General features: G+C 56.3%; 2 protein-coding genes across 5 annotated transcripts; both read left to right on the top strand.

Annotated features, from left to right (window-relative positions):
• Nucleotides 1-1581: 1581 nt before the first annotated feature.
• On the top strand, nt 1582-5265 carry Tekt2 (tektin 2). Of its 3 annotated transcripts, none has more exons than XM_036178979.1 (10): nt 1582-1624; nt 2300-2505; nt 2590-2715; nt 2882-3087; nt 3756-3899; nt 3980-4094; nt 4192-4299; nt 4473-4616; nt 4763-4842; nt 4997-5265. In XM_036178979.1, the coding sequence occupies exons 2-10, from the start codon at nt 2350-2352 to the stop codon at nt 5208-5210; spliced, it is 1293 nt and encodes a 430-aa protein (XP_036034872.1). In that variant the 5' UTR covers nt 1582-1624; nt 2300-2349; the 3' UTR covers nt 5211-5265. The 3 variants fall into 3 exon arrangements, with proteins under 3 accessions (XP_036034872.1, XP_036034873.1, XP_036034874.1); XM_036178980.1 differs by lacking the exon at nt 1582-1624 and adding an exon at nt 1642-1837; XM_036178981.1 differs by lacking the exon at nt 1582-1624 and adding an exon at nt 1930-1983.
• Nucleotides 5266-5689: 424 nt separating this feature from the next.
• Nucleotides 5690-10774, top strand: Adprs (ADP-ribosylserine hydrolase). 2 transcript variants are annotated; one of them, XM_036179944.1, is made up of 6 exons: nt 5690-5945; nt 8283-8379; nt 8647-8854; nt 8935-9119; nt 9403-9503; nt 9957-10774. In XM_036179944.1, exons 1-6 carry the CDS (start codon nt 5714-5716, stop codon nt 10247-10249), a joined length of 1116 nt encoding a protein of 371 aa, XP_036035837.1. In that variant the 5' UTR covers nt 5690-5713; the 3' UTR covers nt 10250-10774. The 2 variants fall into 2 exon arrangements, with proteins under 2 accessions (XP_036035837.1, XP_036035838.1); XM_036179945.1 differs by having other exon boundaries at nt 5699-5945; nt 9403-9472; nt 9957-10129.
• Nucleotides 10775-10937: the final 163 nt, after the last annotated feature.

Below are 10937 nucleotides of genomic sequence, written 5' to 3'. Positions count from 1 at the left end.
AGTAGCTGAGATGTGGAAACAGCCTAGGTATCCGTCAACTGGATAGATAATGAAAGTATGGTACCTTACACATGGACTTTTATTCAGCTATAAGAAAAATGAACTGGAAAACATTATACTGAGTGAGACACACTATGCAATGTGTCATCTCTCACTGATGGTCACAAGGTTCCAGGAGTCCGGCCTGAGATCACAGTGATACGTGCTGTGTAGGACTGTAGCAATGAATCCTTAATGGTCTTATAATAACCCCCCTGAGCCAGATCTCAGGGTGAAAGCTGAAATGAAACGAACACCAACTCACCAACTCCTCAGCCTGACAGAGCGAGCGAATTCCTGTCTTCCTCCTGCCTTTTATTTCTCTCTCTGCCCAGCCATATCACTTCCTATCTCAACCTTCCTAGTGCTGGGATTAAAGGTGTGTGATCCCAAGTGCTGGCATTAAAGATGTGAGTCACCACGGCCTGGCTGTTCCTCTTTTTAGATTGGATTAATCTCATGCAGCCCCAGTGTGGCCTTGAACTCACAGAAATCCAGATGGCTCTCTGCCTCTGCCTCCTGAGTGCTAGGGCTAAAGGTGTGGGCCACCACTGCCTGACCTCTGTGCCTAACTCTGTGGCTGGCTCTGTCCTCTGATCTTCAGGCAAACTTTTATTTCTTAGATTACAATATATCGCCACAGAACACCTTATCTCCAAGATAAACAAAACCTACACACAAAGTTTAACTAAAAATTGTCAAGCAGTGGTGGTGCACACCTTTAATCCCAGCACTCGGGAGGCAGAGGCAGAAGGATCTCTGTGAGTTCGAGTCCAGTCTGGTCTCCAAAGCGAGTTCCAGGAAAGGCGCAAAGCTACACAGAGAAACTCTGTCTCGGAAGGGAAAAAAAAAAAATCTGCTCTAACACCAGTCTTTCCCAGGCTTCAGAACAAATTTGCAGGATGGATCCCCTAAAAACAAGCACCTCTCACTTCTTAGACGGCAGCCCCACTCTCTACTGGCTCACCAAGTCCAGACACCTTTACCTATCATTACCCTTGTAGGAATGACACGTTCTGCCTGCCGGTCCCGCCTCTGTGGTGCTGGGTTACAGCTGTGCATCACCACGTCCAGTTTTTGCTGTTTCATCAAACTATGCAAGCACTCTACCCACTGGGCATCCAGCCCCCCACCACCACCACCAAAATACCAACCGGTTCTCTTTTCCAAAGTTGTGCTCCCTCCAAAAAAGGGAAACCACTTTTGTTTGCATGACTCCAAACACTGGTAAAATTGTCGAGCAAAACAAGGTCAAAGGAATATGTGTTAGATGTGTGCCCAAGGTGTGTTTTTGGTTACACCATCCATTTCTGGAAAGAGACCCAGAAGCAAAGCGAGCCTGGGCGCGAGGCCTTTCCTGTACCTACGCACTATCCATACTTTTAAAATATTGTCAGTGTAAACCGTTGATCAGAACTAAAATGTCCAGTTCTTAGATACGCGCAGCTGGAGCTCAAGTGATAGCGCGCGCGGGGGGGGGAGGGGGGGTACGCAGGTGACGCGGGGGGGGGTGTTGCTAGGCAACCAGAGACGCAAACTAGAGGCGTTCCCAGACAACCGCACCGAGGGCGAGGAGGAGGAGGAGGTGAGGGGATTGAGCATCCTGTGACCGCCCTTCTAACCCAGACCTCTGGCCGGTGGTGTATTGATTGATTGAAACCCCAAAGGCGGAGCCTGTGCAGGGGAAGGGTCCTGCTGGGATCTAGACTCTGACCCCAGCTCCTCCTACCCGGCGGCCAGCCTGCTCCTCCTCTGTACCAGGGCGGGGCAAGGGACCCAGCGGGCCCTCCCTACCCAGGTAGCTAGTTCCAGTCTGGGTTCGCCGGGCCAGTCATACCACCCTGGAAAGGCAACAATGCTTTTTCTCCCAGATCCCCCGTGGGTGTGGCCCACAGCCTGGGAAAGAGTGATTGTTGGAAGTGGGGGTGGAAACAGGATTAAGGGGTATGTTTCCTGCCATCCCTTTACTAGGCATTTGGTGCCTCCTAAACACACACACACACACACACACACACACACACACACACACACACACACGGGTTCTCGTCGTTCCTTTCCACGCCCTTGGATCTGCAGGCTCCAGGGCTTTGTCCCTGAAGATGGACCACTGAGAAATAGAGCTGATTGCTAATACCTCACAGGAAGTTGAGCTGGGGGCTGAATTGGAACGCTTCCCAGCAGACTCTGCACTGCAGGAAAGGGCTTAGAGCCAAGAGGACGGGATCTGGGTCCAGAAAGACACTGTGCTTTTCTTTTGCAGGTGGTGGTCTGGAACAGGCCTAAGGGTTTCAGACCTTTGGCTCCTTAGCCATGGCTACACTCAGCACCAAGCCCAGCCAGCACTACCAGCTGTCCGACTGGCGCACCAACAGCTACCTGTTGTCCACCAACGCGGAGAGGCAGCGGGATGCTTCCCACCAGATCCGCCAGGAGGCCCGGATCCTTCGCAATGAGACCAACAACCAGGTTTGGTGGGGTCACTCAGCCCCATGGGCCATGAGAGATCCCTCAACCACAGACATCCATTTTATTTGGTTCCGTCTCTTCCAGACGGTATGGGATGAACACGACACTAAGGTTCGCCTGGCAGAGAGGATCTGTACTGTCAACCGGTGGAAAGAGATGCTCGACAAGTGTCTGACGGATTTAGATGCTGAGATCGACACCTTGACACAGGCAGGGAGCGGGGCGGGTACCAGCAGGCTCTGATGCAAAGGCCTACTACCCCTTCCCCCCCCACTTCCAGATCTGGGGGGCCACACTCCCCTCTGCCGAGGTCGGGATAGGAGCGGTCTCGCACGCAGTGCATCAGCCCACCCATCCCTGTGCCCTTCCTTTCTAGATGAAGGAGTCTGCAGAGCAAAACCTGCAGGCCAAGAACCTGCCCCTGGACGTGGCCATCGAGTGCCTGACCCTGCGGGAGAGCCGGCGAGACATTGATGTCGTGAAGGACCCTGTGGAGGAAGAGCTGCTTAAAGAGGTGGAAGTCATTGAGGCCACCAAGAAGACCCTGCAGCAGAGGATCGACCAGGCCTTCCAGCAGCTCTGGTGAGGTGGAGAGGGGCTTGAGCACACTCACGTGCATTCGAGGCATGGGGGGTGGGTGGGCGGGGACAATCGGTTGGATGATGCTTTGTGTCGCTCCGGCCTCTTCCCAGCAGCTTTCCGCTGCCTACTCCTAGTGAGGATCCCATTCTGGGCAGCCAGTGCTGCGTGACTGAAAGCACCCGCTGCTGCCCTCAGCACCTTATTGTAAGTGTGCGCGCACGCGTGTGAAGCCGCGTACCCACGCTTTGTGTCTGTGGGACACTCGTGAGGTTGTGCCGCTCTTTGTCTCGGATTCAGCGACACCTGCATTGACACACACACACACACACACCGCACGCACGCACCCACACCACACACGCACACACACATGCACACACGCACGCACACATACGCACGCACACATACGCACGCACACACACCACACACACACCACAACCACACACGCACACACACACCACAACCACACACGCACACACACACCACAACCACACACGCACACACACACGCACACCACACACACACACACGCACACACACACACACACACACACACACACGCACACACACACCACAACCCCTCAGTATCCTCACAGCCCTCTCAGGGCTGCATCCCAGAACCCCACCCCCCAGGGGGAGGGTAGGGGGCTCCAATGCAGTCTTCTTGCCCAGTCTCCTGCAGGAAATCCGGCAGCAGCTCAACTCCGACCACCGAGACAAAATGGAGACGCTGGACATCGACCGGGGCTGCCTCTCTCTCAACCTCACTTCTCCAAACATCTCTCTGAAGGTTAACCCCACGCGCGTCCCCAAAGAGTAAGAAGAGTATTTCAGTCGGCCCTTCCTCCGCCCCTGGAGGCCACACCCCGTAAGCCCGGCGTTTCCTTCCCCCACAGCTCCACCACACTCCAGCAGTGGGATGAGTTCAGTAGGTTCAACAAGGACCGAGCAGACGCAGAAATGAAAGCAGCCATAGAGTTGAGGGAAGCCATCGCCCTAACCATTGCTCAGGTGACTGAGCCCAACTCGCCTTTATCCGTCCTTCCACGCTGACCACCTCTTAGCCTTTCCCCTGACTTGACCCCCCTCTTGTGCCCTTTCCACGCAGACCAACAATGAACTTGAGGCTCAGAGGGTTACAACAGAATTTGCCTTCAGGAAGCGGCTGCGGGAGATGGAGGGTGTGTACAGTGAGCTCAAGTGGCAGGAGAAAAATGTGAGTCTCTCCCTGGCCCGCCCCGCCTGCTGTGAGGCAAGGCACAGGTGCCCTGCCTGCTCTGAAGCTCAGAGTTGGGGCCCCCGAGTGTGTGTGTGTGTGTGTGTGTGTGTGTGTGTGTGTGTGTGTGTGTGTGTGTGTCTTGCTGGTGGAGAACAGTATGTCTGCCACAGACCTTAGAGGAGATAGCCGAGCTGCAGGAAGACATTCGGCACCTGGAAGATGACCTGCGCAGGAAGATAATGAACTTGAAGCTCGCACATACCCGGCTGGAGACCAGAACCTACCGGCCCAATGTGGAGCTCTGCGAGGACCAGGTACGAGGACCCCCAGCGGGACCGCCCTCCCCTGCTAAGAGTCCTCAGTATTACCCCTGCACAGGTTCCTTCCTGGTGGAGCCCTGAGGCCAGCTGAAGGGCAGTGTGGCTGGACCGCAAGTCCCATCCCGCCCCTCTGCCTCCAGACACAGGGTGGCCTCAAAGACGAAGTGCACCAGTTGGAGGCAACCATCACTACCTTGAAGCAGAAGCTGGCCCAGACACAGTAGGTTTAGAGACAGGCCAGGAAGGGTGGGGACAGGGCCCTGCCATGGGACCTTACTGCCTATTGGTTGGTCCCTCTGGGCTTTAAGCTGGTGAAATGATCTGGCCCTCGAAGCCTCATACAGGGCTGTGAGTTGTCGATGCCTCCTCTCCAGGGACGCTCTGGACGCCTTGTGCAAGCACCTGGCCCGGCTGCAGGCTGACATTGCGTGCAAGGCCAACTCCATGCTGTTGGACACCAAGTGTTTGGACACCCGGCGCAAGCTGAAGGTGCCGGCTGAGAAATTCGTGCCCCAGGTGGACACCTTCAAGCGCACGACAAACCGTACACTGAGCCCATTCAAGACCTGCCAGCTGGAGCTAACCTAGCCTTGGTGGCTGAGGGAGGAGGGAAGGTTGGGTGGGAAGTGAGGAGGGGGCAGTGAACTTAATAAAGATGGAGTTCTCAGGCCAGGCTCTTCTCTGCTACCCACGAGGGTGGCTGGTAGAGTGAGACGCTCCACTTGGGGGACAGAGTGGCCTAGGCTTCGTAGGGGTCAAGAGCCCAAAGCGACAACATTGGAGTAGGCAACCTTCTCGTTCAGGTTCTTTTCAAAAGGTCCCACACCCCACCCCACCCCACCCCCGACACTTCACGGGGCTGTCGGCCCGACTCGTGGCGCCGTTTACAAATAGGACGGTAGGGGGCGCCAGAGCGAAGCGTGCGGGAACCGCGGAGCGCTGCGGCTCCGAGCCGCTGGGTGGCGCCGTAGGGTGGGGGACGCCTTGCTGAGACTCCGGGCCACAAGGGGGCGCTGTGGGGAATGGCGGGGGAGGGATGACCGCGGAGGCGGTGGCATCGGCGCCGGAAGTGGCGACTAGCCCGCGCGCGGATGGCGGTGGCGACGGCGGCGGCGGCAGCGATGACGACGGCGGCGGCGGGCGGCGGCGGGGCTGGCGCGGCCCGCTCCCTCTCGCGCTTCCGAGGCTGCCTGGCGGGCGCGCTGCTGGGAGACTGCGTGGGCGCCGTCTACGAGGCCCACGACACCGTCAGCCTGACGTCAGTCCTGCGTCACGTCCAGAGCCTGGAGCCAGACCCGGGCACGCCGGGCAGCGCGCGGACAGGTGGGCGGGGCGCTCCCCGCCGGGTCTCCCCCGCGTCTGGGCGAGGCGGGCCAGGCCGCCGAGGCCGAGGGTCAAGGCCCCTGTGGCCCGATCGGTTTCCCCCAGCTCCCCCGGTAGTGGGTCTCCAGCCGTGTCCCCCCGGTCAGAGCGCAGGCCTCGCCGGCAACCTTGGCGAGAGCCGGGGCCCGCCCGTCCGGTCCCGTCGTGGCCTGCTTTCTCAAGCTGCTGGTCCGACGTGGGCGTCGGCGGGCACTGTCCCCAGCCTGTCAAGATCGGTGCCTTCCCTCCGCTTGCGTAGGCAGCTTGTGCCCCGGGTCGGGGTCCAGATGTCAGCCGAGGACTCGGTTCTTCTTGGAGAGCATGTAGAACAGTAAAAGGGGGCCATCGTCAGGTCCCCGGGGGACACCTTGAAGTCAGAGGCGTTTAGAGGTGGGGGAAGGACAGATCTGCTCCGAGAGGCAGGAAGATAGCAACAGGACCGAGGGAAGGATTTCAAGATGGAGGGCTCTGGTGTGTGCTACAAAAAAAAAGTCGGGGTCGTCTTGACCCCGAAAGCCATGTCGAGTGGGTTGAGGAAAACATGGAAACGGACGTTAAAGGAAGCAGAGATGAGGCAGAGACAACCGGTTTTGTTTCGTTATGGTTTGGTAAAATGAAAAAAAGGCATGCTTTAGGTTGAGTGGTAGTTGGGACCCCGTGGCTGCAGAAAACCGGGCTTAGGAGGCACTGAGTGAAAAGAGCTGACATAACTGGGCAGTCCCGGGGAGGTTCTGGCCTCAGGCGGTGCAAAGCCCAGGAGCTCAGCCCATCTCCTAAAGGCCTGCTTCGTTCCTCTCTGCCCTGAGATTGCCTTTGGGGGATGGCACGCCTTGACAGCCCTTGACGCCCCACGTGGCCCCAGTAGCCCTGAGTAGAAGTTTTCCTTTCCATACGGTCCCTACAAAAGTTGCAACTTGAGTCTGGGGCCTGGGCAAAATAAGGAAGTGGTAATAAGAGATGAATGGCTGATAGTTACTTCTAATAATAGGCAGGAGGTCAGTCACGTGCTGGGACTGAAGAAGGTGGATCCCTCTGGAAGATCAGGGTACAGTGAGCAAATGGAGGGGGAACAGACGCTGTTCCCCTCACCCACAGGGGTGTGATTGAGGATAGACTAGGGTAAAGAGCAACCTCAGTGGACTGGGGTGGAGGAGTCTGGGAATGTGGTTACCGCTGTGAAGCTAGGATATAGGAGCCACAGAGAAGAAGGAAAATGGAGTTCGGGCTACATGGAAGGATTGAGGGATCAGGAAGGCACCCATTAGGAGAGTCTATTCTCTGTAACTGTCTTCTCTGAAGTGAGGCCAAGTCACTGTCCCTAGCAGGTTAGTAGCCTCTTTGAGTAGGGCATATCAGAAGTACCAAAACATAACTGAGTATGGTGTCTTACGTACTCCCTCCCAGTCCTCACGAGGAAGAGGCAGGAAGATCACAGCAAGTTTGAAGCCAGCCTGATCTATATACAATTCCAGGCCAGACAGAACTACACAGTGAGACCCTGTCTCAAACACAAAAGAGCACTGGCTGCTCTTCCAGAGGACCCATGTTCGATTCTCAGCACCCACATGGTGGCCTACCACCATCTGTAAGTCCAGGCTCAGGGGCTCTGACACCCTCTTCTGGCCTCCCTGGGCACCAGGCATACATGTGGTACACAGACATACATGAAGGCAAAAATACCCATTCAAATAAACATTTTTTAAAGGAGGGGGGATTCCAGAATACCTGCAGCTAGGGGAGAAGCATATGAGGTGGGCGGAGATGGGGAGCAGCCCTAGCTGGAAGGACTTGACCCAAGTGCACGGATTGGTCCTGAGCTTGTGCAAGGGAATCCGTGTGATGGAAGATGGCAAGGAAGGAGGGGACCATGCTGGGAAGGATTTGGATACCGAGCCAATGAATTGAGACCTCTTCCTGAAGGCAGCAGACAGCTGTTTTGATCAGGAGACTGGAAGGAAGAAGGTAACATCTCACTGAAGAATTTGTGGCAGTGCTTAAAGCCTGCAGTAAAGGTGGGGAGCGGTCTAGCCCAAGCAGGCCATACTGAGATGCCAAGTAGTGAAGGAAGAAGGGAGTGGAAGGTTTGGAAAGCAGCAGGTATCATGACTGTTGTGGAGCAGACAGTTGCTGAAGACCCCAAGCCTGAAATCTGAAGAATGCCTAGCTTGCAGGAGGAAGGGGTAAGAGGTCACAGCAGGGTCATGGTAGAGATCAGCTGTGGGGCCACCAAGAGAAATAAAAGGGCATTCTACCAGAGCCCTGGGGGTTGCTCTAACCTCACCACCCTCTTCCCTGTAGAAACATTGTACTACACAGATGATACTGCCATGGCCAGGGCCCTCGTGCAGTCCCTGCTGGCCAAGGAGGCCTTCGACGAGGTGGACATGGCTCACAGGTGAGGATGTAAGCCTGGCATGAGGCCAGGCAGGTAGTGGTGCTGCACCCCTCAAGAGAGGAACAATATCTGTGCATACTCGGCAACCCTTCCCTCAGCAGGACCCTTTCCCAAATCTGACACCAGTGCCCGAGCTAAAAATAACAACACTGTTGGCACAGGCATCCTGGGCACCCAGCGCCTCCCCGTTCAACCCAGCCTGACCTTTTCTTCTAGCCACTAGAGACATCTTTGGAACATTCAGTCTGCCTTCTTTCTCTTCACCAGGTTTGCCCAAGAGTACAAGAAGGACCCTGACAGAGGCTATGGGGCTGGAGTCATCACTGTCTTCAAGAAGCTCCTGAGCCCCAAGTGCCGTGACGTCTATGAGCCTGCCCGGGCCCAGTTCAATGGAAAGGGCTCCTATGGCAATGGCGGTGCCATGCGGGTGGCAGGCATCCCACTGGCCTATAGCAGTGTCCAAGATGTACAGAAGGTACTGGGCAGGCTGGTCACAGACACCCCTTCCCCAACCAATCTCTAGAGACGTGTAACAGTGGCTCCTCCTCTTCATAGTTTGCCCGGCTCTCAGCCCAGCTGACCCATGCCTCCTCCCTGGGTTACAACGGTGCCATCCTGCAGGCCCTGGCTGTGCACCTCGCCCTGCAGGGTGTATCTTCCAGTAAGCACTTCCTCAAGCAGCTTCTGGGCCACATGGAGGAGCTGGAAGGTGATGCCCAGTCAGTCCTGGATGCCAAGGAGTGAGTATGGGCTGGAGCTGAGACTGACGCAAGTCCAAGTGTGTGGAGGGCAGGGCAGGGTGTCTGGCATGGCTGCAAAGCCAAATCTTCCTGTCTTCACGGGGAACCAAACAGAGTGGTAGGAAGAGGCCCGTTTGCCTCAGTGGATTCATGGCCCTCTCCCAACACTGTTAAGGCATGTGCACCTGGATGGGACCTGATGTCCCCAATTCCTCTTGAGTCTCTTCCCCTGCCTCTGTCTCTGCCTGCTCACTCTGACCTCTGAAATCCTTCCCAAACCCAGGTTGGGTATGGAGGAGCGTCCATACTCCAGCAGGCTGAAGAAGGTTGGAGAGCTGCTGGACCAGAACGTGGTGAGCCGAGACGAAGTGGTGTCTGAGCTAGGTGGGTGGGCCTGACTAACATGCACTCTGGCTGCCCTCAGAGAGGGCTGCCGGAACATCTAGAGCCTCTCTGTAGTGCCTCTGGCGGGGCTGTGAGCATGGTGCCCGCAGCCTTAAGGACCAGTGTGTCCAGAAGCGGCAGCTGCTTGGCCAGTCTCTCCGCCAGTGATCATGGATGTTAATTGACCTGGTGCCCATGCCCTGGGCTCTGTGTGGAATGCTTCACAGTGACCCACCTCTCAACAGCCCTGGGAGAGCACAGGAATCAAAGCCAAGAACAGGGCTAAATGGAGCTTCGCCTGGCCACCAGTAGGCGTGGTGGGTCCCCCATAGTCTGACTCTGAGCCTGAGATCTATGGCCCTGCACAAAGCTGGGCGTGCTGGCTCTTGGCAGATGGCAGGAAACCTGTGGCAGGGAGGTGGGTCACATTCCTATGCCCCGGCTTTCCCACAGGGAACGGCATTGCTGCCTTTGAATCTGTGCCCACCGCCATCTACTGCTTCCTGCGCTGCATGGAGCCTGATCCTGAGATCCCCTCCACCTTCAACAGCCTCCAGAGGACTCTGATCTACTCCATCTCACTTGGTGGAGACACAGACACCATAGCCACCATGGCTGGGGCCATTGCTGGAGCTTACTATGGGATGGAGCAGGTACCAGAGAGCTGGCAGCAAAGCTGTGAAGGTTATGAGGAGACAGACGTCCTGGCCCAGAACCTGCACCGAATCTTCCAAGAGAATCTGTGAAAGCCCCAGCTTCAGCGGCCTTGTCAGGCCCATCAGGACCAAGGACAACTCAGATTGCAACCAGAGTCCCCTTTAAGCTGGCTCTCCTGCCCCAGCATTCCTGAAGGGCAGGCTGAGGGCACCTTTGGGGCTGGAGTCTTAGGACGGTCTGTGGAACAGTGAGGAACTGGTGCCTTTGTGGAACTGCAGGGCTGTATGACAGCCCAGGGTCCTCGGAAATCTGAGGGGCCAGGGCAGTTTTATTTTGGAGGAGTATTGTGGCATTCTTTTCCACCTGAGACATGGGACTTCAGAAGGTGGAAATGACCTGTGGGCATATCACACCTCCATGTTGGGTTTTAACCAGTGTGACAGGCAGCTGCTTGTTGGACTAGACAAAGCCAAAAGGTTGTGTGGCTCTTTGGCATCTGCATCCGGCCCATCCAATGCCAACCTGGCCTGGCCCCTCTCTGGAATGCTCTGGAATGGGGCTCCCTGACAGCTTCTGGTGGAAGTCACAGCAATAAACGGTTTTTGTAAATCCCATTTCTGTTTCCACTGAGGATTATCTTAAGTAGTGACTCCCTGCCTGGACTCTACTTTTCTAGTACTGGAACCTGAAGGCAGTAGGGGCTGTGTTGTGGGGCGGTCTTTTACTTCCAGCTGGGAAGGGCAGGGTAGGAGCTGATCAGTGACTTCTTACTGGAGG

Source organism: Onychomys torridus, chromosome 2 (genome assembly GCF_903995425.1).
Source record: "Onychomys torridus chromosome 2, mOncTor1.1, whole genome shotgun sequence".
Taxonomy (NCBI): Eukaryota; Metazoa; Chordata; class Mammalia; order Rodentia; family Cricetidae; genus Onychomys; species Onychomys torridus.
This window is presented reverse-complemented; position numbering and strand designations above follow the sequence as displayed.

Coding starts and splice junctions, on each gene's coding strand:
- Adprs (XM_036179944.1), top strand. CDS start 5,714: ATGGCGGTGGCGACGGCGGCGGCGGCAGCGATGACGACGGCGGCGGCG. Junction 8,855..8,934: donor GTGTCCAAGATGTACAGAAG/GTACTGGGCAGG, acceptor TCCTCTTCATAG/TTTGCCCGGCTCTCAGCCCA. Junction 9,504..9,956: donor CGAAGTGGTGTCTGAGCTAG/GTGGGTGGGCCT, acceptor GCTTTCCCACAG/GGAACGGCATTGCTGCCTTT.
- Tekt2 (XM_036178979.1), top strand. CDS start 2,350: ATGGCTACACTCAGCACCAAGCCCAGCCAGCACTACCAGCTGTCCGAC. Junction 2,506..2,589: donor GCAATGAGACCAACAACCAG/GTTTGGTGGGGT, acceptor CGTCTCTTCCAG/ACGGTATGGGATGAACACGA. Junction 3,900..3,979: donor CCCACGCGCGTCCCCAAAGA/GTAAGAAGAGTA, acceptor CTTCCCCCACAG/CTCCACCACACTCCAGCAGT.